Here is a 27,846-nt window from a genome sequence, read left to right on the forward strand (position 1 = left end):
TTAGACGCTTTTTGGCTCGACCGACGGACGGATATCTCTGTCCATTCCGCTCCGTTTGGCAGGCGAGCAGCTAAGCTCGCTGAATGAAGAATGATTGAGTCGTCCCGAAGTTTTCCAGATTACTCGTGTTTGACGATTTCCATGTTCCTCGGTGATACGTATGCGACGTTTCTAAAATCGGCTCGAAGCTGTTGCAGTGTTTCATGGGCTTCCTTGACTTTCTGCTGCGCAGAAATACGGGTCTTCCTCTCTTGCTCGAGCTCTTGAGAGAAGGCGTCTGCGAGGAAGCAAGATTTGAAACCCCGGTGATTTCATTCACGCCGGAGTGCCCCCTCCCCGAGTGAAGGAAAACTTCTCACGAAACTCACCTCTAACAACCTGTAGTTGCTTTGCGAACGCCTCCTTGTAACTCGATTCCTTCCGTAACTGTTCCTCGAGGGTTTCTCTCACAGAACCAACTTCTTTCTCTGCTCTTCGTCTCCTTTCCGTCTCTTGTTGTAGCATCACGCGAAGCTCTTCTGCAACGGGATTCGGTCCGTGATTTCGCGGGTCCAATAGGTTCGTCACGTTATTCGCGTGGCAATGATTGTCGTCCGCGAGGTTTCGGTGCGCTTCCGAGTTCGGAGAAGCGCAGAGGCTGCGAAAGAGACACTCCGAGCATACCTTTCGACAGGTGAGCGAACGTTCTCGAATTCCCAGAATCGAGATGCGGCAGGAAGGGCGAGCTCGTAGAGCGTTCATCCGACCTCACGTCCAGCGATGCTCCCGAATCGTCCTTCTGCGGGGAGAAGAGCTCGCAGTCAGCCAACCAGTCAGATTGTGTGGGAGAAACTCGCATCGCAACAATCGCCGGAGGAGAGGTTGAACAATCTCCTTTGTCCGGCTTGATGGACGATCTCGCCTCAGAGTCTGTCGCACACGACATCATTGAGTATTTCGGGACGGAAAGCGAGAGGAGCGCTCTCTCAAGATGCCAGCAAGCTCGGCGCGAAGTCTTTCGCAGTGTATCAATTCCGAATCAGTGAGAAAAGTAAACCTTATTTCTGTTCGTCATTGCTTGAATTCAAATTCGTACCAGTCTCTAGAGAGAGGATCTCATTTCGTCCCTATATATACTCGGTGCGACTCTCCAACTTTCTTCTCCTCTCTCTGCTCGACATAGTGTCGATGACGACCGCCTGGCGGACCGACCGACGAGCCAGCCAGCCAAACGACCGATGTAGGAGGAGGTGGCGACGAAGGCAACAGTGGTGTAGTAGTAGATGATGATGGAAGTTGGCTCACTCGTCGTGCTAGGTAAACATTCCCTGTATTAGCAATCCAAACCCCCTCGGATCAAAGAGGAAACTCAACGACCGCACAGGGCAACGTGCTATCAGCCCAGTAGAGTATTGAGCGAGAAAGCTTGGGAACGTCCGCGAATTGTTACTCGAATGAGAAAAAGTGAACGCATCGCCGGAAACCTCGACCGTTTTGGTGGCACGCTGCTCCTTCTTTTATTCAACTAATGAAACCCGGGGAGCAGCGTTGGTCGGCGTTACACACTAATATGAGCGTTGTTCAGAGTCCTAATCCGCAGGATCATTGCGTTGAGCATGAAAATCCGCCCCATCTTCAACAATTGCACTCTCGTCCCTAAGCGCGCAGGTGACTGAGACTTGGCGGCTCAGCTCGCAGTATCTATTGTCCGGGACTCGACGGGAGTTAGCTTGGCCGAGATTGGAGCCGGACGGTGCAAAGCTTTCCAATCAGCTCTTCTGATCAAAGTTGGATGGAACCTTGTTTAAGAGCTCGTCAATGGCAAACGGGAAACATTCCGCTTGGAATAATTTTCTGCTGTAATTGAATTTCAGCTCAGTCAGACGAGCGGAACCTCTCTATTCAGACTTCGGGCAGGCTCACCTGTACGGATGTTTCGTCTTTGCCAACCTCGAGGGGGTCCACTTCGTCGATGTCCTCTTCCTCATCTTCTTCGACGTTCACTTCGACATCGGGCTCATTTTCGGATTCGTTTGCTGTGAGATCGGTCGAATTCTCCGCATGCACCGGCTTGCTTTCTCCCTCTCGCGCGGTTGTAGTATCACATTGAGGACTCGAACTGGCCCGGCTGGAAGAGAACACATTTCGTCTCCTAAAACCTCATGAAGGATCCGTCGATTGAGACTGGAACTCGACCACAATCGAACGGAAACTGGCGCACGCCCGGAATTCTACCTATCCTGATCGAAAGAAGCCACCGATGCGGATGCATATATGAACAGAGCGTCATCACATGAATAGATAAATATTTGCGCAACCACTGTAAGTAACTGATGAGTCGGGGAGTTGTTGGCTATTATGTTGATTGGCCATTGATGGATGCACACGCAGCAGGATAGATGCTTGGGCGGCGCACATCATCACATACTAATGAGCCCAAGTAAACATGCAGCGGCGAGCGCTACAGTGACCGCGCATTTCTCATTGGGGTCGTCGGTCATTCGTTCAAGTGGCTAAACCAACAACAAACATCTACCGGACCGCAGCATCTCCGTAGAGCTGGCATCGTTCATGCTTCCGGTGGTCGGTTCGTCGCTCGCTGGACAACGTCCACGGAATCGCTCCAGCGGTCAATGCTTGTTCGGCGCCGATTATCTCCGAACAACCAATATTGGAACCTTTGGAAAGCTCCAGCAAGATCATGTCAGCGCGCCACGACCGCTCAGTCGGGCAATGCATCCCTCTGTCATAAAAAGGAGCCGAATGCGAAAGTGGCCTCGGGTACTCCGAATCCGCGCGGATGGTGGCTCCCTAGGTATGTTCGGTGGCTCCGCGGTAGAGATCGCAGCCGCCGAGGCTCAATAGGTGGCATGGTGTCTGGACTTGAATTCTTCGTGGAGATCGTGAGTGCTCAATTCGGTTTTCATTTTCTTCGCACGAGACGGAGTCTCGGAGTTGCTTTTGTAATTTTATTAAGTGGCTCCATGTTGTTCCGCTTGTTTGCGCTCTTTTCTCTCTAGGGCAGTCAGCACAAAGAACAGTTTGTACGACGGTACGGAGAGGCCAGCGAGCAAACAAACGATTGATCCATATCGAGCCGGAGAACGGGGCGTCACAACTGATGCTCGTCGCGTAATGGTTCGAAAGGAATTGTTTCTCTTCTCGGTCATCGCATCTGGAAATCGCATCGACGGCCGGATGTTGGATGATCTCCTACGTCAAGAATCGGATCGAGTCCACTGTCGGCATCGCTCGTGGTTCCCCTCCCAAATCTGGAGTAAGGATCCCTTTCTCCCATGTGAGGGCCTACGTGTTGGTCGCTTCATGAAGCGTATGAGGATCGGAAAACGGGCAACGGAGGAACGAAAATCTATGGACCGAGATAGCCATACTTATATAAAGCGCGGCGTCTGCAGGGGGAAACCGCCGATCGAAACGCGTGAAAATTATTTAATTGGAGCTTTTAAGAAAGCCGCGCCGCGGTGATTCATCTGATTTCATGTTATGGCCCGGTAGCTCAAACTTCTCCGGAGGCGACATTCTCGCTCTGGGACCGAAAATTTACCGACCATTGCATGGGGGCATCGCCACGATTTCGGGTGTTGTGACTCGCGCTCCCTCATCACCGCCAAGTCGGTCTCAAATACGAATGTGGAGAGTGGCAGTCGTTCGTGGCGTACTGAAACTCACCTTGGTGACTGACAGATATTCGTCGGGACAGGTTTGAAAGCTGAGGCATACAGAGACGGTGAAGTTGAATCGGATCCTGTATTGATGAAACTATTTTGTCCGAGGGGGGACTGCCCCAGAAGGGGAGTCGCCGCATTAGCATGCCGTCAGCGAACGGATTTATTGGTGGCTTCGAATGCGGGCCGGCCGAGGCTACGTGCAACGTTGAGATGGAACGGTCATTGATTATTATTGAAACGATGTCTGGATGAAAACATCATCTGAATCGATTGATCGCCTACTCACTTGGCAGACAGAACAATGGAGGCATGGGAGGCATGAAGCTATGATCAGAATCGGGATTGAAGTTGAACGACGAGATCATCGAAGCGAAGTAGTCGGTTCCGTTTTTGGCGTTCATGCCGAAGTTCATTCCGATCTGCGAGGTTTTTCGAAGTTTAGGTCGGGACGGCCCCGCATGATTTTTCAAGAGATTCATCCCGGCTCGACCGAGAGTCCGAGCTCGGGTTGCTCGAATGAAGCCCCGAGGGACTGTAACGTTGAAATAAGGCTACCTGAGTCGCTGACGCCGCTAGTGACTGATCAGATAGAGATGTCGTGGTTGAAGCCTTGACTTTTTTCGCGGCGGAATGGTGACTTGAGTTCGTGTCGCTGACAGAACCACTGTTCTGCGAGGAGGAAGAAACGATCACCCGCTTACGACTGCCCCCGTTGAACATAGCTTTGACGTCCTGGAATTGAAATGTTCATATCATCAGCATCTCGAGGTCGGGTTCAGAGCTTCGCGACGCCACGCTCAGCTCGTGCGTGCAATCAACGTCAAAGTCACCTCCCACGCGTAGAGAACATCGTTCAATGGGTTGCCCGCTAGGCGAATGTGACGTCGCCACGAGTTGTAGTTGGCTGCATCCGGTTGGACGTATTTCGCTTCAGGCAGACGATGAGAGTGAAAGATGAATTTGTTCGGAGAGAAAAATTGACCGCAAAGAGCGCACTTGATGCATTTCGCTCTCGAAGAGTTGTATCTGGAAGTTTTGAGGTTTTCCTCAACGAGGCTCGATGGATATTCTCGTTGACGTTCGAAAAACTTGGCATAGCATGCTCACCTCGACGGCACGAAGGATCCACGACAGCCCCAGGCGCAGGCGTGCACGACATCGAAAGAGAAATTGTCGGGCAGCTTGGGCGGAGATGATTCGGTTAAGAAGCTCTTACACAAGCGCTCGGCCTCACGTTTCGTTATCATGCCGCATCTGGAGAGATTCCGTGAAATCATCAATGTGGAACTTGAACTCCCTCGGAATGAATTCGAGCCCATTGTAGGCAACGGGATCCCGCAGGACGGATCGACCGAAGCAACCGAGCTCTCTGCGATTATTTGAACAGACCTTCTGGAGGAGACAGGCATAGCCCCGGCCCTTCTGAGCAGCTCCAATTGAACGGGCGTGCACTGCACACACGTGATTCCGAGTGCAACGCGACGATTGTGAATCTCATTGTAGGAGAAATCCTGGAAACCACAGTGGTCGAGCGCATATTTTTCGAGCATCGACGCCCCTCCCTCCAAGCCTGATCGCCTCCGCTCGTACGAAAACAAGCAATTATACCTTCAACAGAGTGTTCGAGATTTGCGCAAGCGATAATCGCTCTTGGCCATCGATGAGCAGCGCGACTATCGGAATCCCATAGAGTATCACGGTGCGCACCTCCGACGGGTGACCTGCGGCGAGATTTCCACCACGAATTATTCGTCTTCCAGATTCTTTGTCGCTGCGCACGCTGCTAGATCGAGTGTCGCTGCGTAGAACTCACCAGAACCGTTCTGTGCGTTATGCTGCTGAGTTGAAGACGATGCTTCGACGCTGAGGGCCGATGGTGGAGAGCAGGCCTCGATTTTCCGTCCCCATAGGAATATTGCAGAATCACCTTCAGACGACGATAGCGGGCTTGAGCTCTGCAAACGCAAGTTGGTAACAGACTCTGTCGTCGAATTCTTCCGTGGTCGTTGAGCTCTGAAATCGGAGTTCTGCGCAGCAATGCATGGCTCGCCGCTAGTGCATTCGCGGCGGCTCCGCTTGCCCGCGAAAATGGAGATTCGTCGTTGACGAATTCTAGAACGCTGCGAGTTCCCGCGCCAAAGGGAGAAAACTTTTTCAATTACTCTCCTCGAAAATCTGATCAGTTCTCCACTGGGTTCAGTCTGCGTTCTGTCTCCGTGAATGCAACGGATAGGTACTAGTATCGAGACGATTTGGGCTCAATTTCGGAACACAGGACGACGAGAGCTTTCTTTTTCGTTGAGACAGGTAGTCGGTTTGTTGCGGCTTCTCGGCTGTATCGCATCGCTTACCACTAATCTGCTTAGAATAGCCCTACTCCCTGCAGCGGTGGGTAGAAAGCCAAAGCAAGCGAACAGAGCTCCCCCGCTCCCCGAAACCCCCGGAGAGTGAGTGCTCGACAGAGTGAGTATCAAGCTCCTTTCGAATCGTTTGAGGGAGATTGGATCACCAAATTACTTGGCCCAAAACAAGTCGTGGCTTCTGCCGGAGGAGCGCTCCTTACTCGGAACGCCGACTCACTCGAGAAATGAACTCTTTTTTTTTCACAGACCGTGTGTATTTGTGTGTCCAAGAGGTCGATACGCTGTAACACAGCTGATTGCCCCTGCTGACTGCTCTGCACGGAGAGTGTTTTATGCGAAGGTTTTCGCTGTATGACTTCCACGAGCGGTGAGTCGGACTCTGCCACGGACCGGGTGCGGGGAAACAGAATAACGATACGAGATCGGCGAAATCGAAACGAGACGCCAATTGTCATCACCGTATTGGATCTCCACTCCAAAAAAAACTCGCTGCTTGTGTAAACACTCACTCGACAGATATCTGAGCCGGGGGATTCAACTGGCAACAAAGAGGACGACCACGGAGGCAGGCTACAGGCTACGCGAAGGATCGAGCGGCAGGGCGAAAGGACCCGCGAGCGGTTGGGTGCAGTACAAACATGTTGCTCTGTGTTTGCAATGAATACGACCATTGGATCATTGCGGGTGATCGTGATCGACGGTGATCTCTTCCCATCATTGGTCCTGGCCGCAGAGAGCGCTGCTGCGGCTGACGCAACCAGACGATGAGCTCAGTCTCCTCCCTGTTCCGCGTACATCCTGATCACAGTGACGGAATCGTCGGGAACAGGAGCGTTCGTAAAGATCTGGATTCCTCGAGAAATATCCGTACAAATTCGTGAGGACTCCAGCATTCGGCTGGAGTCCTCACGTTGCTGCACGAAGCAGCAACGACTCGCAGCCCCAGAGATTCGATAGCCGAGTCAAATCGAGGAGCGTATTCGTCGAATGACTCCGAGTGAAAATGATATTCATCCTGGAAGTTCTCTGTTGCATACCCCGCAACGTTTCGTGATCATCTCCACGGCAAGGATGAATAAAATGTTCGGAATCAAGTCTCGATTCGAATGCGCTCATCCCCCGACAATGAGAGAGGCTCAGCCGACTTTAGAAGGCCGAGGGCAGAGGGAACTTGGTCGACGATTTCCATTCCATCGTCCCACTATAGTCGTCTTGATCGACAGTGGAGCGCTCTCGAGAACTGAGTGTGTCCGATTTCAGTATCGTTCAAGCTCCTCCTCAAAGCCGGTCGGTCTTCATTGCATTCTCGCGAAAGCATATGTTCAGTGTGCTACGGACTCGCAAGTCCTCAGAGAGTCAAGCGTTCTGAGATCAAAGTAGAGCAAACAACTTTCGATATGTCAATGTAACTTAAGAGCCTCGAGTGTGAGAAATGCCAATCGTGAAAAGGATCTTTTCAATGCGCTGTAGTCGTACAAACGTGTCTGAATAGCTGTCGATTCGTCTACGAGTTTCATCGCAGGTCTCAGTTATCGCACGAACTGCGCTCCCGCGAATAATCGAGGAGTCCCTGATAGCGCTAGCGATGGAGACTCGAAAAAATATTCGCGAAGCTGACATTAATCTTCCTGGGATTCTTCTCGTTTCCAAGCATAAATTTCTCAGCAGCCGAAGCCGTGGAACACCTGCAAATGCCTACGTCAGAATTTCCTCGGAAAATTCGGAAGGATGAGTCCTTCTTCTTTCGATATTCCGAGGTGCCCGATTAGAAGTTTGCAGTTGTCAATGTCAGTGAATCGCATCGATACGATATTGAGGTGAGTAATCGGCAGCAGCGATGAGCCAGAGAAAAAGGCCCTGCGAATTCGGCGGCGAAGTGTTCGTCCGCTTCGAAGGACATCGCGGACACTTATTGGGTAAGTTCTCTTCATATTCCATGAGTCCATCTGTAGGCAGCATGTGCACACGCTCCTTGCGATGCTGAGGGTGGCTCGTACCCCGTAATGGCTTGAGACACTTTGGATCTCCCTACCTAAGGGAAGGGAAAGCAAGCACAGAAGCTTCAAGGCACCAGCTCGAAATTCATGCCTTACAATTCACGACCTATCGCTTTCGCGACAAGTGTAGCGTCCACTAAGCGGGTCCGCCCACCGGGGACTCGGCAAATCGCGGTGAAGTCGGTGAAATCCTTTCTTTGATTCTATAGCACGAGAAAAGGTTTTCTGAACTCACCGAGAGATTGAGGTGAGAGGAGTTCTGCTGATTCGCTGGTGATGACGACGGAGAATGAATACGGGTTTGACCCAGGGGAGGACTACAGTTTGGCGGGCTGGCTTGCTCAGTTCGATGGTGATGAATTCGATGTTGTCCGATACTTAATGCAGCAGGAATTCCGCGGGGCCGGATGTCAGCGAGCAACGAGTTGACATCCATGCCCGCTCACCGATGTGCCAGTATCAGGTCGCGATTCGTTGACAGAATGAATTTGATCACAACGGCACGGATTTGCACGAGACCTCCTCCGTTTCCTACCTCGACCGGATCGAGACGATAGCAACAGCTGTACCAAAGCGAGGATGTCGACGAACACCGTTGAGGCCGAGTGGTAAAACGAGCACGAAGTCGCTCCTTCGACAACCACTTCACTGCTCCACTAGCGAGCAACTTCCACTAATCGAAAAACTCTCGGCCGGCTCGGGACGGGCGGAGTCACGCGGTTCGCCAGGCCCGCCCATTGAGCGCTCGTTCCTTGCGATTGGCTCGGCAGGAAGCGAGGGGGCGTGCCTTGGCACAAGCTCGGGACAAGCATTGTCAGGAAGCAAGCAAATAAGCAAGGAACGGTCCCTACAAGGGAAAAGAGACCGACAGACGTCCGACCATTCAGGCAGTCGGTCGTGCAGGAAGATGCGTCTGCCAGTCAGCTGAGGGGAGACGGGGAAGTATCATCACACCCAAAAAAACTACAAAAACGAATACTTTTCCTTACTGGGAACGAGCGAAACAGTTTTCCGATCGGGTCCCGGGAGGGCATTTCGCTGCGAAAGAGGAAACTCCGAGAGAGTAGCGAGATTCTGCCCGGAATCGAGATGCCTCCACGCAGAAGTTTCAGAAATCTTTCGTGCGGGCTTTCCCTCTCCTATGCCGAGGACGGATTCGGAGCCGCCGTGTCCATCGATTCCGGAACTAACATGGCTTTTCCATCCGCGAAAATTCGATCAAGCGATGGATACGACAAATATACTCAAAAGGGACGTCGATCCATTCAGGTCCCCGTGAGGACCCGGAAAACGGTATCTCTAAGGCATTGATCCACGGCCGGGATAGCTTAGCCCTTTCGAGGTACGCACACCACTCGAATGCGTTCGAGACGTTCAATTCTCTTAGTTGTGCATCGATTCGTTGGTCGAGAACAATCACTCGGAGTCAACGAGTGTCGATGCAGAGACAATCAACGCTCAAGAGGGGATTGCCCTGCCATCAATCCCACGTCCCAGCTAAGGAACGGGTGGATTCTTATTCGAGTGCAAGAGTTGCTTCGAGTCGTCGATGTCCCGTCTCACCGATCCCCCGTTCCTTCCCGCCGCGCCGGCACAATGAGGAGGCGACTTCCGGCGGTGGATGCATGCATTCGTATCGAGCACCTAATCGAGCGCACCATTTGCGATTCCCCAGAGGGGCGAACCATCATTCGCGGCTCTCATGGCACAGCAACAGCGACACCAATAAGCCAGAACAGGACGCGGAGCCGCTGACCACCTTCTAAATAATTGCATCTTCGGAGCGGCCGTGCGTCGTGGACACCAACCACTCCCAGGAGGAGGAAACAAGGATCAGCTAAATTGAGTACACACTATCCGAGCATCGAGACAAGCAGCCTGCTTGCGAGCCGGCCCACAAACGAGCGAGTAGGCAGCGGAGGAGCAAGCAAGTAAACGACGACGAACTTATCGGCAGAGCAACCCTAATAACCCTGATACATCACAAGTCACACTTCGCCCAAGTCGAATCAGGTGAAAGCGATAGTCCGTCGAGGAGGCCACTCTGACTGAGAATCGCCACCGAGCCATATCTATCTGCTTAATTGGAATGACCGCAGACCGAACTCTCGCCGGAAGCGTCCTCGAGTTTTCAAAGCGGGACTACAGGTCGATTCTTCGTATGTTGCATTTCGATATGATCTGAGTCCTGTCAGCCAGCGCGAGAAAGGTCAGAGCCTCGGAAATGCGGCTCCGAATGTCACGGATGGAGCACAAAGCAAGAAATGATCCTCCGCAAGGTCTACAATATCTTGGCGGAGGACATGGAGCTCGAGAGTTATCAATTAGGCGCCAAGCTGAGACCGATCTCCGATCTCCATCAGGGCGCTGCGATGAAGCGATATCGTTCTCCTAAGGAAATTGAGATGGAGCCCGGAATGGGGACAACAACTTTGATCCATGAAACGCGGTCGCTCGAGTCCGAAATGTTAGTACAGTAATCGACCCGAAGATCCACCCAACGCCACTTGGGCAGTCAACCAGGCAGGCAGCGAAATGTCTCGAGGGACAGCAGCGAAAAGAGAAAGTAAACAACTCCCCAAGGGTTGGGAGGAGTTGCAGCCGCGTCTTCTATTTCCACCGGACGTCGGCTCAACGCTCTGCGAATCATTAGGTTGAACTACGTCGGAAAAGCCACTGAACGATTCGTCGACACGGCTAGACATTATTTTGATCCATCTCTTCCGAAATCTTCCACAATAAGTTTAAAATCTTCCGCGAAATCATCGATTCTGGATCTAGAGTTCCGAAATTCGGGGAGAATATTGTTCGCTCACGAGTTTGTTTCGGATCAAAGCCCGAAAACGAGGGTGAGCGCCACTAGATTAGCATCACAATAACCCTCGAGTGGAAGTCTTTCTGTCATCAAGTCAAAACTCACAACCGGGGTTTCGAGAGCTGTGTTCCATGGCAACCCTGTTAAGAGTATCGCTTCCGAGTGAGATCAACACGTTGGAGGATTCGGACTCATCGAGTAGAGCCGTTCCCGAGAAGCCATGTCGAAGGAATCATTCGGAGCGCCGATTACGTGGGGCGCGAACAGCGCGCGTGCCAGCAGGAGAGCACGCTTCCTCTCTCGGACTTGCTCGTGCCTCCCTGATGGAGCCGAATTTCGAAGCTTGTCCCGGGTTGAACTCGTGGCCGACTAATGGGGGACGCGTCCGACATCCCGATCGCTCGGGAAGCACAACAGGTGAATGAGAAACATTGAGGCTCTCGGAATTTCATGACATCACAGGCGAGTCAGTCGCCTCAGGAGCTCTGACCGAGCTAGAATCACGATCGATTGAATCGAGAAGGAACATTGAAACGTTTGAAAAAATCTGCCAAAAGACGTCATCGTCGCCTCAAAACGTTTAGACTTCAGGGCAGCAATCAAGGCAATTATCGGCCGATGTTCTGGCCGAACAGTGAATATTAGACCAATTTGTGTAATTCCTCCGAAGCGTTTGTGGTCGGCGAGTTTAGCTTTCGAGCCACACGGCAGCTCGGGCCGGCTGCGAAAGGGAAGCTGTGATTGGGGAGTTATGCGGTAACCGGAGAATTGAGCCATTAGTTTCCTGCCGCTACGATTTTTTCGAAGGTACCTTCTTCGAACGGCCATCGAAGATGACATCCGCAGAGAGGCTTCCGGAAAGGCACATCGTAAATCCTTGCTTCTCCTCGATTCCGGCTCAAGGGGTGAGTTTGGGGGAAGTTTGATGGAGCCCACAGACTATCTTTTTTACTCAAAATTCCAAATTGTCTGTATCCCGGTACTGCCTACACTTTGTGTCAATACAATCACCACACTTGGTCTGAAAGTCAGCAGCGCATAGATACCGACAAGCCATGGACAGAGCTCGAAGCATGCGTTCCCAATATTGGAAAACGATCTACTCAGGCTGCTAAGAGCAGTAGCGGGCAGGAGGAGAGGGGAGGTCCGCCCTGAGGGGCATGCTTGGGCGGCGCCATTTCCGACTAGGTACTATTGTACATTGAGAGAAAAGCGGTGATTCCTCATAACTCACGACGTCTCGGTCGAGCACATTGAGAAAACAGCCGGGAGAGTGTCCGCCAGAGAAAGGCCTCATTACCGCTTGCGTCAGATCGTGGAAGCTCATCGATCGGCGTTCCAAGCGTCGCGGTATTCAAGGCACAGGCCAGAAGGCCTAGCGAATTATACTACCTATATATTCCCCTCTCTGGGATTCCCCGCGAAGAAATCATGCACCCGGTCTGGAATAATGGGGATACAGCCCCTCGCTCCATTCACGGTCAAGAAAATAGATTATTAGAACAATTAATTAGTCTCCCCCTCTTGGTTTCGATAAGAGTACGCCAGGGTCAACTAGTTTCATGAATCGACCCATATGGTCCCCCAGCTCAGCTTTCAAGGCTTCATGAGATGACTCGATGCTGCTTTCCGACGGGATCTCCAACTCCTTCGGGCTTCCTTCGCGAGCGCTCGAATCTGCTACCGAAGGAGCTGATGGCTGAAGCATGGTGGATGGTGGAGAAGGTGAAGAAGGGTGGAATACGAATTTCGAGATTTCCAGGGCCGGTCGGCCCCACCCCTCTCCCGTCTACCCTCCGCGAAGGGAGACTGCGCCATCGGAAGGGAACAGATCGCTCCGACTTTGAGGCGACCTGTTGAAAGGCGACTGCGCGGGCGCGCTCCGCTGATTCGCGTTCCAGTTCTGGTGACTAAGAGAGTCTATTTTTTTTCGTTCTCCACATTGGCGGGCCATATGCCGGATCAGAGCCAACGACAAGAGCAATTCAGAGAGCGCCGGTCCTTGGTCACTGCTGGGCGTTTCGTATTTCACGACCAAATGCTATCCTTAAATGGCTGAAATACACAAATCGAGGAAAGAGCAATTCTTCAAACAAAAGGGACGGGCTACGCCACCCTAAGTGACTTATTCCCGTTCACCATCCGGAATAATAATACCCCCGACTCCGCGCCTCACCTAACGCCGGTCACGATTGAGTCGTTTGAAGGTCGAGATAGAGAAATTTCATCGAGGGAAAACCTCTTCTGATTCTACCGAACGTTGTTGCTTCAGAGTCTTGTAGGGTATACATGAGATGAACTCGTTGACAGACTGCATTCATCGGTGTGATGATGTGTCCAACCTGTGGAAGTCCTCACTTCGCCTATGTGACAGGTGTGTTCTGAGGCGCTCTATTGAGGGAGAGGAGGAGATAAAGTCCAGCATTTGTATGCTTTTGATCAGATAAGAGACATCTACTCGCTGGTGCAACGATGACGCCCGCTGTTAAGCACACAAAAGAAACTAAGCTAAGAGCTTAATAACATTTTGATCTTCATCGCATCGATGGAAACCACAGGGATCGCTCTCTCCTACTTAGTTGCATGTCCGCAAGCAATTTGGCTGCGCTCGCTTGCCAGCCGACTCACCGAGTTATAACCTGCTCGATTGCTTGCGATCTCGAGAGCTCAGCCGACTACTAAAACGCACCGACTAAGAGTACCATGCAATCGAGGACTCCATACCGTGGTTGAGAGTTCGTGAGGGGAGCAGGTCGGATTTCTATGTAATAGACAAGTTCTGAAACTCTTTCGGAGAATTCGAGAATGAAATCTGATGAGATCTGTTGAATGATCCTCGAGCTCGCCTCCTCCTGCCGGTATTTGGGCTGCGGTCTCAAGGTATTCAAGGTGATTCCCGGAGGGAACATTAGTAGCAGCGGACAGCGGTCGAGAGAGGAGCACAGCGGAAAGTTCCGCGATGCAAAGTGAAAACTGTTTGTTCAAAGTCTTCCTGCTTGTTCCAGTGTCTTTATTGCCTCTCGGCTCTAGACCGCTTACAATGGAGGGCATATATTTCAAGTGAAACCCCTAGATCCTTGCCGGAGCTAAAGGCCACCTGCGGCCTGACAGGAGAACCAAAAGGAGCGGACCTGCCGGCCGGAAATGCGTCGAGTTGGGCTCCGATCAGGTAATTCACCGCCAAGACCTCCGACGTCGAAGGTGACGTCTAAATGTTTAAGCCTATTCACCTCGTCTCGAAATCTTACAATCTCATGAAGAAAAACCGCTGCAGCGGCTGGGTACCGTGCAGAGCGCACTCCCGGCCTCCCACTTGCAGCTCTTGTTTCGATAGTCGCCTTCCTCTTCAGGATCAACATGATTTAGGGCCTTCGCTGTCGACAAGCAGCAGTCTGCGCAGCGGCGGTGGCGAGTGGGGCACAGGACTCCGGCTCCTCTCGTTGCCACCACTCATTCTGTTCTGCGGCTTGATCCTCGACCAGATGAGTCGGATTCTCACCGACCATCAAAAGACCCTAGACGACTCGAAACACAGATGTATGGGCCGTGAGATGGATATATATCCACCTAAACGGTTCCTTACTCCCACTAAGAGCTCTTCACGAAGCGATGCCTCTCTTCCCCGGATACATTTATCGCAGCATTCTCCGTGAATATGTCGAGTCTTCTCTTCTACGTGATGACAGCTGATTGCTTTTCAGAGTAATTCACGGATTCTGGACGAACGGGGACTTTCGGTTCGGCGTTCTCGGTGTCTTCCGATCTGACGCGAACGCGCGTTGTGTTTCTCGAGTTCACGGAGCATTACGTTGTCCCGTTGAATGAGGCAGAAAAGCACCACAAAGAGCTCGGAACACGGTGTAGAAGAGATGCTCTGATTGATAGCTTCTCTTCGGGATTGTCGAAGACACGGGACATAGGAAAGAATCAGGTAATTTGTAACACAATAATCTGGTGGAGTCCGGTCGGAGAGCTCCACTCCGCTCGGAAGTGACTCATCTGCCCATCAGTCGAGGCACGAGCAGCAGCGAAGAGTGTGGCTGGTGTCGCTCACCATCCTGAAAAGCGAATTCATTCATCGGCAGTCTCTCATTCGGTAAGCGTCGATTGCCAGGTTCAGGGGAGAGCATCTCGATTTTCGAGAGGAAGCTGATTCCACGGAGACACCTGTCAGGAGAACTACTCAAAAACGTTGACGACATCCTGGCGATTGATATTGACCGGTGCTGAAGGAGCATCCCGAAAGTGAATTCGCTTAGATGTGGTCGTCATGCGTCGGCGGGGAAAGATTAGAGCGTCGAATACTGCCGACCAGACTCAAGCCTATGCAAGTCTGTCAGTTTGTCTGTCTGTCGGTCGATCGGTCGATCGATCGATCGCAGGCTCTGTTTGTTGGTCTCTCCCTCTCTGTCGATCGCGGAGCTCACTCTCGTCTTCTATTTAATTGATTACCAGCTAGAGTCGCTCGACCCCACTCTCTCCCTCCACCTCCCCATTTTCTACCTCCGTATGTGCCTACAACCATCCATCTCACCCCTAACTCGATCCGGTCGTTCCCCGGGCGGCAAGTGAATGAATTGTCACCAAATCAAAACAACATATGTTTGATTCCGTACCTTCTCTCTCTCTGTATCCATATCTGGGTCGCTCGGCAATCCAGACTCGCGTGGATAGTTTATGTTTCAGGTCCGAGCCCCGAAACCTCGCTCACTTTCATTTTCTCGAGGGATCCTAATTGTGCTCTGTTGGCTTTGACCTAACTACAAGTGACATCAATCGCTGTCGATCTGAACGAAACCTCTTTGCCCCTGCTCGGCTGGAGTCGTTCTGACCGAGCTTTGATCATGACGTCGAAAATCCTCGCGACACTGAGGCTAAGCGAGAGTCGCGATGGTCGTGAGTGCGCCATCCCATTCGTGGCACGTGGCAGCGAGGCTCGCATTCACGGCGGAGGTTCCTCGTGAGGTTCGTGTGTGAGTCTCGATCCCGCCGCGCCTGTCGGACGATTGCGCAAAACGACCCTGACTCTTCCGCGACCGTTCCTCCGTTGAAAGATCCATGCACAGAAGTCGATGTCTCGAAGGAGTGGTGGCGCGGCGGTGGGATCAGGATTCCTATTGCGAGATCTCAGACTATTAGCGTGGCTACCGGGGTGGGGCTACAGGGGGGGGGGGGCGAGTAGACCCCCGCCAAGTCCCCTCTACAAAAGTGTTCGGTCCCATTTCTGGAGCATAGGCCGCGAGTCGGCGCGTCATCATTTTCAGCTCAGGCCTTCCTCACCTGCGCCGCAAAACTGACTCGCCCCCTTGGTCTTCGGGCCGAAACGGTTCCCGAGTTCCATCCCTTAAACATTATGAGCAAGCCAGTCGAATGTTCATGTGAGAGATATAGTCGCAAATGAGATTGTCCACCCCTCTCGGAGCAGCTCAATGATCGGGTCGATAATCCGCAGCATGCTCCGAGGGGCATCCCGAAGCAGGGGACTGCGGAATTATCGAGGTCCCCCAGATCGATTGCTCCGCGAGGAGCGTACAAGTACTGAAAGGCTCCGTACCAGCAACGGTAGCGAGCAGCCGACTGGTTGAACTCTCCGAGGCTCGAACTTGTTTTTTCCCCGTCTCCGTGGCTTCCTGTACCCTTATTTCAGGAACCCCATCCCCCAGCTCGAGGAGCCGTCGCTTTCACCGCTCTGCTTGTTTTTGTCTTGCCCTTGATCGAACGCTGTGATCGCTCGACATAAAGTAAATATTCATCAGGCTCAAGTTCCTTATATCAACCGCTCGCCTGATCGGTTTTGCAGCGAGACACGTGACCCTGATGGTATCTCCAGCGGAGGGAGGGCACGGTACCTATTCTCAGCTGGCGGACTGACTACCTGGGTCGCCCGTTCGCTGACGAGCCATTGTTGGGAACGCGGTCAAGTCGCCGGTCTATGATACGATCGGATGGAATGATGAACAAACAAATACGTAAGAGTTCGAGAAATGATACGTCATTCAGACATCGCTCCTCGCGTCGGTCAATTTGCTTTCCACGTCGCATCCACCTATCCATGCATACTTTTAGCAGAGCTTTCACATTCCAATTATTCGCCGACCGAGTCTCCTGATTCAGTCAAGGGAGGCAGGCGGAACCGCTGCCTCCTGGACAGCCGGTGAGGCTATTTTCGAAGTGAGGCTCGGTCCAGTCAGCAGCCTGGTGGCAATCAGTCGACGAGCTCAGCTCTTCTCCTTTCTCGAGAGCGACAGCGTGATAACTTCTTTCATGTCGTTACTCCGTCGTTCGAATTAAATTCAATGTATACCTTTCTTTCCGGCTCTCGACTCGACTCCAGTTCCCCGTCTGGAGTTTTTGTGCTCTTCTTCATCGTACTCGTTCGAGTGCCCGGCGGCACGGTCAGCCTCAGCTAATTTTGTTCCTCATAGCAATTTGCATATTTCATTCCGGAGTGTTCCGTTGCTGCTATCCACCCGTCGGGGCTTCGCGGTCGTTCACGTAAGCCGACCGCAGCGGGTACTGTAGCGACAAACCGAGATAGAGGGTAAATAGGTAGATCGAGAGAATGAGAGAGAGGGGGGAAAAAGAGGCGGAATAGCCGTGCCCGAGACTGGTGTTGAATACTAAGGTAATGTCATCGTCACCACGAGCGTCATCACTCCCACCATAATCGCGTTTGGCAGGGCGACTGCCGAATCTGGCGGCATCGGATAGCGAAAGTTTTGTCAAATCAAATGATATTCCCGCTTTGTGAATGGGCCATCCACACTCGGACGGTGCTCGGATGATTAGTACACGAACGAGGACAGCATGAATCCATGGTATTCTTTCATCTCAATTCGCCATCACGGCTGAATGTCTAATGTCGGCTAATTCAAACCCTCTATTCCGAAGCCTAAAATGAGCTTTCAATCTCGAAATCAATGCACATCCGATTGAGCTTGACGGATCGGAAACTCTTTGCTCACGCGTTTCGAGAAACAGGGTAGAACGGGGGAAACCGGTTCCAATGATTCGAATGATTTCACAGCGAAATCCTTCCGATCAAGACTGCGCGACCGAGGATCTCCGGATTGACTCTTGATGGATAGCGAAATAACATTTTCGTCGGCGGCGATACTATAGAGTTCCTAAATTTCGGACATTTCATAAATATCCAATCCGCAAGAGCAAAGACCGACGATCACATCGACGAGGGAATCGCCTCTGATGAGTTTTCCCTGTCGCCGGACGATGTGGGAAAGACTAGAATAAGAATGCCGCAATCGAATCTATCCTTATTCAAGAGTCGGAAAATGAAAATGTCCGAATTTTAGGAACTCTACTGATCAATCGCAGTACGTGGAACTGATATACAATGACATCGTAGCGTCAAAAATACAGCAAGAGACTGCTCCCTACCCCCTCTTAAGAAGCAGCCTAGTAACGCTTTTCGATGACTACCCGAGTCTGTCATGAGCAGATCTGACTGTATCAGGTTCTTAGATGCGGCATCTCGATCAATTTCATTCGAGACAGCGATTCCGGAATTTGCTCTCAGCTGGTAGTCCGGCGGAAAATGTGAGGGTCGATGAAGGTTATCCCCCTCGGCTCGTCCACGAACTCGATACTCTCTCGTTTGGATTCGAATGCCGGGCGCATTTTCAAGTCGAGAAGAAAGCTCGGAATGTTTGCCCGTGACAGAGACTGACCAAAAAGTTCATAAAGTGCCGGAGCAGATTTATCTTGCCGGAGAGACGATTTGTGCGACTGAATTAGGAGCGAACACAGGCTCACTCTGTTTTCAGAATGCATCGGATGTGCGACGGTCTGGTAAGACGTCGACGAGGAACTTATCGGACGATTTGGAAGAGCGTCGCGAGAGGACGCCGTCCAGAGAAACATTGAGTGTGTCCGTCCTTCGAGGTATGGTAGGGAGACGGAATCTTATCAGCAGTACAATATCGAGTCGGGTGAGAGCTGTGATAAACCTTCCGGAATAGAGTTTGATTCAACGTGAAACGAGACTGGGGTGAGTAAGGGCGCGCAGTTCGAACATACATACATATATGCGACGTTCTTCCTTCACTTTTTGAAAATGCCTATGGGCGTTCCGAAGGCAAACCTCATCGGTCCGGGGAGGTGGCCACAATAGTTTCGGTCTAATGAGATTCGACGAGAAAAGAGGAGGCAGAGATCGATGCAAGGAACATTCACTCAAGCAACCGAGAAAAAAGAGATCGTGTAAAGGTTACCGCAGCTCGCTATCCTCCGGTCACAAAAGCTTTTTCGATGGCTGCTAGCACGGTCATTCCCGCTGTTCAGTAATATTCGAGCGAGGTGTCCGTTACGCTATGATCACGACATCTTTCTCGTGAGACGCCTCTCTCATTCGGAGTCGGAGCAGCGGGCCAAGCCACGCCTAATACTTATCGAAGTCGCGGTCGGATCGTTTACTTGGGCGCTCGATCGTTTGCTCGAAAACCAACACCTAGTCATGTTCATTCATTTTTCTCCGCTTCGAAAGCTTTTTCTCTCTCTCTCTCTGCGGTTGCAGGTTTCACGTGAATTGACGGATTCCCTCAGATATACCTTTTTCGATAAAATGAATCCAATTCGCGCACTCTCAAACCAATTCATCTGGACTCTCAATTATCCTAGCTTCAAATTTCAATGAATCCGAGTAGATGAAGTTATACCGGGAGCTTCAGCTCCACCATTCGCTCAGGCGGCGGAATCGAATGTCTGCAATTACTCCTGTGCTGGAGTGGTATGATTGGGTAACCGATCTTCGCCATAGCCAGCGCCAGTGGAGGAGCTTGTTATCGAATGCAGCGAAAACCCAGTTAGCTTCAGTGTCGGTCATAGCATCAATCTTTCGCGACTCCTGACTGACTCTCATCCTATCCTTATACGTAGTTGGCAGAGCGCGGATGATTTGCGCTAACAAGCCGCGTCCAGCAGAGCAAGCTCTCACCGAAGCGAAGTCTATTGTCGCTCTTATCGCCCGCGTCTTCTATTTGTGCTGTCGCTTTTGTGGAGGAGGGACAACGGTCGGAGTGGTCGCGCCTTCGCCACATTTCCCCGATAAAATAAGCGCTCCGATATGTATTACCTTGCTGTCGAAGCCCTTGTTTGTGGTGGGCGTGATCAGTGCCTGCGATGGACGATGCGAGGGACATGCGTGAGCCGAGCTTGCTCCGTCCCCGTCCGGTGGGATGCAGACGAAGTCGTCATCGGAAAGTTCGTCCGCCTCCCATCAAAACTGGAAATTGTGCGGGACAAAGAACACCATCTCTGATGGCCCCACTACGCTTCTTCCGAGCTCCGAACCTAGATCAAAATCGAACATATGCCCTCAGTCTCGCCAGTAACGCGACTTCATGCTGGAGAGAAGTCCCCTCTGCGAGTTGATTACGCAAACTTCAGATTCAAAATCGAACCCACGGCGAGCATTCCCCGAATTCATAGCCTAAGCTCGTATATCATTTTATCATCAAGGGCCATTGTACGAGAACAAACGCATACGAGAACTTCGAGAGCAACGAAAGGGAGTCCAATGTAATCTCATGTATATTTCTAACCCAACACTTCGCTTTATTATCATCGTCATCGAGGGTCCGGAAGTCAATCCATACAACATCTTTACATGTGCGCGTCTGAACATTGCGAGGGTATTCCCCTACATCTATCTAGATGGCTTCTTCTCAAAGGTACTCGGAATTAACGCATGGAGCTGGAATTTTCTTGTGATTTGCCGGTTCGAATAGCTCTTGAACAATTCATTGATCGTCATTCGTGATGGCCCCGGGTGGATCGGAGCCTTTCCTTACTTCTTCACATCCGTAATTATCAGCGAGGACCTTGAGACATCATCAACAAGCAGAGAACACGAAGAGTCTCCCGTTCTCCGTGTACCCTTGATCTTTGGATTCGCCGCGGCGTTCGTTCAGCTTTGGTGCTGCGCTGTAGACTGCGAACTATCCTGGCTGCCGACGCTCGTTCTTGTGGATAGTGTGCGTCGTCTTCCGGCGGGCGGCAGCTCTTGACGGAACTCATCGAATAAAGAATTCTTGCGGACCTGCGGAATGAAAACGTTTACTCGGAAGTCCCGAGAACAGCCACGTGACCGCCTTTCACCTCTCGTTCGGGAATACGGTGCATCGTGAACTCAGCAAAACCCATTTATACGAACCTCTAGTGCGCTTGGGCGATTGGTCGGATCCGCTGCCACCATCTGGCGGACGAGCTGGTATTCGATTGGGAAACTTTTCTTGAACGCCTACACAGAAGCAGTATCTCTAGTCAGGAAAGTCGTTCCACTGGATTGTGCAACAGCATGCTTTTTACTAGGGAGCCCGTGAAAGATACTCACTCTCGGGAAATGAAGTTGCTTAATAGCTGTCAAAGTGTTGACGCGTTCCATCTGGGTGGGTAGCGACCACAGCAATTCGAAGAATATTAGTCCTAGGGAGAAAATATCCACCTGCAAGCAGAAGGAAATGTCATTGATCCAAATCACTAGTCTCAATGACAACGGTATAACCTTCTCACTCTTCCGATAAGTACTGACCTTTTGGTTGTACTTGTTTCCAGTTATTTGTTCAGGACTCATGTAGAGCTGTGTACCGACTTTGTCGGTCAGCTGGAGGTCGTTAAAGTTCCCATCGAATGACATGAGGCTCTCATTCGCTTGAGCTGGTGTGAAACCGGGAGTTGGGTTGTTGTCAGTGCCCGTCACGAGTCCGAAGTCCCCCACCTGAAAATCATCAAACCGTGGAGCAAGGTTTCCGGCGAAATTCGACAAAAAATTCGATTGGCCACAGAAACGCCGTCTGGAGGCCGGAGAACACGAGATTATGTCGATGTGATGGCGCGTTTTGATTCATACAAATCTGTGCATATCTATAGCGTGATATCATATCGCTTGATTCTGTGTGTCATGACGTCGAAGAGCACCAACCTTGATAACATCGTCCGCGGTGGCGAAAAATATATTCGAGGGTTTCAAATCCCGATGGATGAGACCTTTGTCGTGGACGTACTCAACGGCCGAAGAAATTTGAAAGAAGATGTCGAGTATCTACGAAAATTTAAAGAATAGCTCTCAGCATCGAGGAGGTGAAACATTCTTCGACCTAATTCCGGTCATAGCTGAAAACCAATCGATGGGGACCAGGAAGTCATCTCACCTTGTCGTGCCCTCTGTGATCAAGAGTGGTTCGGTGTGAGAGCCACTCTTTCAGAGACTCTTTTCGACAGAGCTGCATCTGTATATAAAGGTAGACAGGCTGTGTTGACGGGGCTTCTTCAAGCTGCAAGCAAGACGGTCTTTTCGGCACGGCCTGGAAATCAGATGACACTCATCAAACATCAGGTGCGATTTCCCCCGGGTGCCAAGATCGGACACCGTGGGGGACTCAACCCACGTAGCGCGTAGAGGAGGCGTTGAGAACTCACCGGTTGTGTGGAGTTCCCATCGCCGGACTCCGACCCTCTTCTTCTCGGGAGTCTCCTTCGGACAGAGAGATCTCTGGGAGTTCTGGAACGGAGAAAGCCATTGAGACCTTTCTGGAACCATGTACGTCTGGAACGGACGAAATGAAGCGGGGAAATTCCTCATGTAGGGAAGATGATCACTTAGATGGGGAAACGGAATGTTATCCCGTGGCTAGATATTTCATGGATTCCGAGAGCCAGCAAGGGCAAGGACCCCAGAGAGAATCGACGAAGAAAGATAGAAACCTGAAGGAACTTCAAACTCTGGAGGCGCGAGCCTGACTAGGATTCCCCAGCCGGTAGAAGTCGAAGCTTCTTCGAGTTATCGGAAGCGGAGACGTATGTCAGCAAGAAACTCACCTCGAGTCAAACACAATTGAGTGATCACCGCTCGACGATTGGAAAACGATAGAATCTTCACATGTAGCCGGAGTACGACACAAATCGTATTCGCACCCTTCGCTGTCGTCAGGTTCCTCCTCTCGATCGCTGCTATACCAACTCCCGCTCAAGCTCCCGATGTCTTCCGTGACACACGAAATCTTGTTCGTCTCACGCTCGTCGAAGAGATCATCGAAAGGTTTCAATGGATTGACGCTCGCCGCTTTCAAGGGATTTGCCGTTTCCGCGATCGATTCCGTGGCCACCGTCGCGACTGCGGGAACCAACGAATCGGTCAGATCCTCATATATGCCTAACATATCATGCCATACTATGGGCTCAGTGTATGGGTTTAGTCTAGAGCGGGGATCTCCGATGGAATATTGCACTTGTTGAACTCCACTCACCAGTTCCAACGTCGTTCGAGAGTGCATTACTGGACGACAGAGGCAGCGTCGACTTCCAAGCATCGTCAACCGTTTCTTGCCATCCCGGAGGCGGCGTTTCTAGCCACGCGTTGTAATACCTGCGAGAGAAATTCGGACGGTGTTCGATCTTTCTGAGTCGGGCAGGGGCTGTCAAGATTCGGACAGGGTAGTGATCGAGTCACCCACCTGACGATATGAGGATGATCTAATTTCGCCAGGGCTTTCACTTCTCGTAGAACTTTTTCGCGAGCAGCTTGTTTGGAGGGCAATCGTATCCGTTTGATTGCATAGGAACAGTCATCGATTCGGTTTCGACTTTCGAAGACGATTCCGAATCCACCTTTCCCGAGGCAGCGTACCGGCTCGAAGTCAGTGGCAAACCTCGATACGTAGTTTCCTTGGTTGTGCGAATCCGGTGTGACCGCATCTGCTTTTTGTATCTGCGTCTCATCCGCGCCGCCAGTGAATGTCTTCAAAGGATAGATGCGCTTAGCTTTCGGTCGGGACCGGTCATTCTCTCGGAGGCTCACTAAAAGCGATGGCTCGTGCTCTCCTTATGGGCGTGGAGAATGATATGCTCACCTTCGATGAATTCGTCAAGGTCGTGGTACCGGTAGCATCAGATATTTGAGTAGTGCTCGGTGCTCTCGGTAGGAGCGCCGCCGGTAATTTTATTCCAAATCGCATGAGAAGCTTTGACAGGAACAAGTTGGTTGCAACAGAGACAACCACGCAAAGGACACAAATTTCCTTCCAATAATGCCTGGGGGAGGAGCAAAAAAACATTGGTTAGTCCTCGCTGTTGGGTTCGAGCTTCTGTCGGCCTTTTTTTCTCGATTGGCCGGTTGAGTCCATGCATGCGGGGAGCTGACCGTCGCGACGGTCGAGTTAGCTGAGTACGCGTCGTCTAAATCAAGTTCGGACTTGGACGATGACTGTTGCGCCGAGAACGGAGCCGGTGTCCGCAGAATCGTCGGATGAGGTCTTCTGCTGGCGCAGATCTCTAAATTACCACCGCCACACAGCTGTATCTGTCGCCTGCGCGGACAGTCCGGACTCAATCAGCATTTCGAGCTGCCGCATCCGGGATCACGCCTCGGAGACGTCCGGCAAGATCGCACTAGCTCGAGGCTCAAAGGAACGATGAATCTTGGGTCACTCGTATACGTGTTCGCAAGTCGTAAACGTCACAGGTGGGATCGGATCATTCACCCATTCCTCGTTTGATTTTTGGGATTCCCCGATGTATATGTCAAGGTCGCGGAGCCTGGTGCCTCAGGAACTCGTGGAGTGGTCCGGACATGAGCCGCGGGTGATTCGATTCCGAATCGTCCACGGAGCTCCAATCGGGAAGAGTAGGTAGGTTCGTAGGTGGGAAACGGGGCGACCACGCCGAGGACTTTTTCCTTTCGATAACGCCCGACGGAGACGCACGGGTTATCCGTCGCTGTTGAGCTCCGGAGTTCTAGCAAACGGAGTCAACGAGAGAGACTGGACTGATCGAGAGGAGTCTTTACGACACTCGTATACCTCTATGTACATCGCAGAATACGCGAGGTCGCTCCGTCGTCTCCGAACAACTATGATAGGTACCTAGCTCAATACATTCGAGATTATGTATGGTTTTAGGCCCTTAAGGAGGAGGGACGCCAGCGTCCCTCAGTTTTCCCAGGGAACCGGAGAAGCCCGGACGGTGGCACTCGGAATGTAGGTAGGAGGTGCAAGATCAACCGGCTATAAGGGACTCGTAGCTTCCGCTTCGATAGCCGTTCGACTAATTCTCGGTGAGGGCGGTCCCTCCTAGACCGCGAAGAGGGATTCTAGAGACTAAGAAGTGATTGAAGAAGAAATGAGCGACGTTGGTAGAAGCTCACCACATCGAGTAGACACCGTAGATGATATTGACCTCCTCGGAGTTTCCCTCCAGTTTCAGCTCGCCCCCTGAAATATTCTCGAGGGTTGACGAGTCAATGCCTTCGATCTTCTGCGAGGGAGCCGGGGAAGGCGGTAAAAGCTGAGGCGTACATCCATCATCGACTTCGTCCTTCAAAGGAAACCGAGTTGGCAACATTTAGCACCGGAGAGGACTCGAGAAAGCGGCATTCGGACGACAAGGTCTCCAATGGATCGCGGCGAGTCTTGACCGATGAGGCCTACCTGGACGAAGTAGATTCCCGTGTCGAACTCTTCATTGTCGCTCAACGTCTGTAACATCTGCGGGATGAGATCAGTGGAAGCGCCCTCCGATACGGGGGTGAGGGCGTTCTGAGACTTTTGACTCATCTGCGGAAAAGAGCGTGATAGTTTACGTCGTCGACGATTGAGATTAGCAAATGACATTGCTCTACGCACTGAGATCTTTCCCGCGGACGGCGTTTCTCCTACTCACGCTATGTTCCAACATGAGCCGAACGTATGTGTCGATTGACGGCGGACTCTCACCGCCTCCTTTCTGGTTCTGATGCATGTAAAGCTGCTGTTGGTAGACCCCGAGGTGGAGGAATGGTTTTGGTCCGTTCTCGTCCATGCCAATGATATTCGCCGGCTCGAAAAGATCGATCTGCATATGGAGGAAGCGAGACAGTGATGATGATGTGGTATGATTGAGACTTTGAACCACGATGACCCGAAATTAATAAAATTGAAAGAGGCATAACTTCCGACCTGCTGCAGACGAGAGTTCTCGAGCTTCCAAGCTCCAACGACGGGAGCGCTCAGTCGGATTTCCCAATTGATGTCATTGCTGTTCCGTTTAGAGCTCGTAACAAGACCTTTACTCGCAAGTATACGAACCTGGCAATCGAGAATGAATGGTCAGGAATTTCTTAAGTTTTGAATTACGCGAAATGGAAAAGAACACGCCCCAGCTCTGAAACCAACCGTTTCGCCTTTCCTCGAATGATGCGACTCTGCCGAAAAAAAAGAACACGGAGCTGCGTTAGCTAAGATAGACGCCTCGAGGAGACATTGCTCTCTTCAAATACTGCTCATGCTGTCTACCGACTCGTCACTACCAGCGAGGAGAAAAGTTGATCCTCGGGCTTATTCGGACAATTTCGATTCAGAATGAGACCTCACCATGGGATGCCTTGCGCCCGCAGGTGGAAGTCTCAGGCACGTATTGGACCTCGTTCTCCGCGACGGAGAAATGCCATCTCTCCGTGCCGGATCGCGGTTCGATTGCTCGTACGGTTTGACTGTGCCGTCTTATGACGACGACATCGTCGGCATCTCCGGGCGTCCCAACTTTCCCGTCACTGTCCGTCAAGTTCAAACATCCTCCGTCCGTGGAACAGATATATCTGGAAAACGGAGTGCATCCTCTCGAGATAAGAGTCTTCATTCGCCATGACGGAATTGCGAATTATTCGGAATTACGTCGAGCTTAGCATCGACGCCTTGGCTTCTTCCCTCTTTGAGAAAAAGCCTCCCACTCCGGAGACAGATTGAAATCATGCGCTGCTGGGGAAGGGCGCATAGCATTCTCCCAGCAGCTGACGGTAGCAATACATGTGAGCTCGGCCTACGATGTTGGACGCAAATATCACGTTTTGCGGATTCTCAGTTCGTCTTGGGACCTTCCTTAGCATCGATTTCTTCGATGCCCCCCCTAATCGACGTGTTATCATGTATTCTGATAATCGTATTACCATATTTGATTGGACGAGCATGACAGGAATCAGAGAGTGTAAGAAGCTCGCGGAGAACTCACCGAACCTGTCCCGTGCGCGGATCCAATCCGAAGGTTTTGATCTCTGTTCCTCCGGTGAGGACTGACTGGCCGGTCTTGAGACTATTCCTCAAAAGCAATTCTGCAGTCACAAACAGCTGTATGTTCTTGCCGTCGAAAACATAGAGAGATCCATCGAGTGAAGGAATGCACGTAGCTGTTTCGCCGCGACTGTTTTCCAGGAATAGGGTCTTCGGGGACGAGGAAAGGAGTGCGGGCCCTGACTCGAACTGCCAGATGATGCCACCCCCCAAGGAATCGACAGCGGTAACTTTTCCATCAAGCGTTGAGAGTAAAACCAGATCGGAGGCAACGTCGTGACTAACGGCAGAGTTCAGAACGACTGAACAGTCCGGCAGCTGAGGGTCATTGCTTCCGAACCCTGCCGACTGAATCGTCGAAGCCGGCATGACTAGAAGTAGCGCAGTGAGCAGGAAACAGCGCAACATTGAGCCAGCCCATGCAAAGATTTAGCGCAAGTTTCGAATACGCACTACAAACACACACGTTTTTTGCTACATAAGACAGTCAGTCAGCCTGCCTGCTTCCCCGTGCGCCCGAACATCCATCCATCAAGCACTTTAGAAGCTTGATAAAGGACACGGTGGTGTTCGGATCAATGGGATCTCTGTTAGGGTGTTCCGGAGCGAATCTCGTTGGTCCGTGGTTCGAGAGACCGCTAGAAGCTCAACAATATTCTACTCCGATGGATAGCACCGCGGACGACATCGAGTATCGTGGTCAAGACGTGCACAGAGAAACAACTTAATCCGCGCCTGAGCTCGACACAGAAGAGCACGCTCGAGGAAAAAAAGCGTACCCGTAAAACGTGTTCAGATCCGTGAATAAGATATTGAGACACGTCCCATTGAACAACACGACACACGGAGGAGCTCTTCGTTGGCCGCGGCGGCTGCAACAGCAGCAATAACATCAACAAACGGGGTGCTGCTGCTCTCATAGACAGACCACTGGTGGCGGTGGTGAGA

At 51.6% G+C, this 27,846-nt stretch overlaps 2 protein-coding genes across 2 annotated transcripts; both read right to left on the minus strand.

Moving 5' to 3' along the window:
- Positions 1 to 119: 119 nt before the first annotated feature.
- Positions 120 to 19,617, minus strand: fuss (SKI family transcriptional corepressor fussel). Its single transcript, XM_029111262.1, has 13 exons — positions 19,519 to 19,617; positions 5,478 to 5,623; positions 5,277 to 5,439; positions 5,058 to 5,179; positions 4,776 to 4,922; positions 4,499 to 4,694; positions 4,224 to 4,400; positions 3,955 to 4,087; positions 3,670 to 3,861; positions 1,903 to 2,015; positions 664 to 778; positions 369 to 518; positions 120 to 277 (listed from the first exon to the last, which is right to left on the minus strand). Exons 1-13 carry the CDS (start codon positions 19,615 to 19,617, stop codon positions 120 to 122), a joined length of 1,911 nt encoding a protein of 636 aa, XP_028967095.1.
- A 771-nt stretch (positions 19,618 to 20,388) lies between these two features.
- On the minus strand, positions 20,389 to 27,460 carry PEK (pancreatic eIF-2alpha kinase). Its single transcript, XM_003737519.2, has 18 exons — positions 26,840 to 27,460; positions 26,206 to 26,429; positions 26,008 to 26,036; positions 25,792 to 25,920; positions 25,517 to 25,687; positions 25,285 to 25,410; positions 25,002 to 25,171; positions 23,710 to 23,890; positions 23,314 to 23,597; positions 23,107 to 23,225; positions 22,679 to 22,973; positions 22,280 to 22,406; positions 22,012 to 22,164; positions 21,783 to 21,902; positions 21,393 to 21,578; positions 21,195 to 21,305; positions 21,015 to 21,101; positions 20,389 to 20,900 (listed from the first exon to the last, which is right to left on the minus strand). The coding sequence occupies exons 1-18, from the start codon at positions 27,304 to 27,306 to the stop codon at positions 20,769 to 20,771; spliced, it is 3,111 nt and encodes a 1,036-aa protein (XP_003737567.2). The 5' UTR covers positions 27,307 to 27,460; the 3' UTR covers positions 20,389 to 20,768.
- Positions 27,461 to 27,846: the final 386 nt, after the last annotated feature.

The sequence above is a fragment of the Galendromus occidentalis genome, unplaced genomic scaffold, assembly GCF_000255335.2.
Source record: "Galendromus occidentalis unplaced genomic scaffold, Mocc_1.1 scf7180000075563, whole genome shotgun sequence".
NCBI lineage: Eukaryota > Metazoa > Arthropoda > Arachnida > Mesostigmata > Phytoseiidae > Galendromus > Galendromus occidentalis.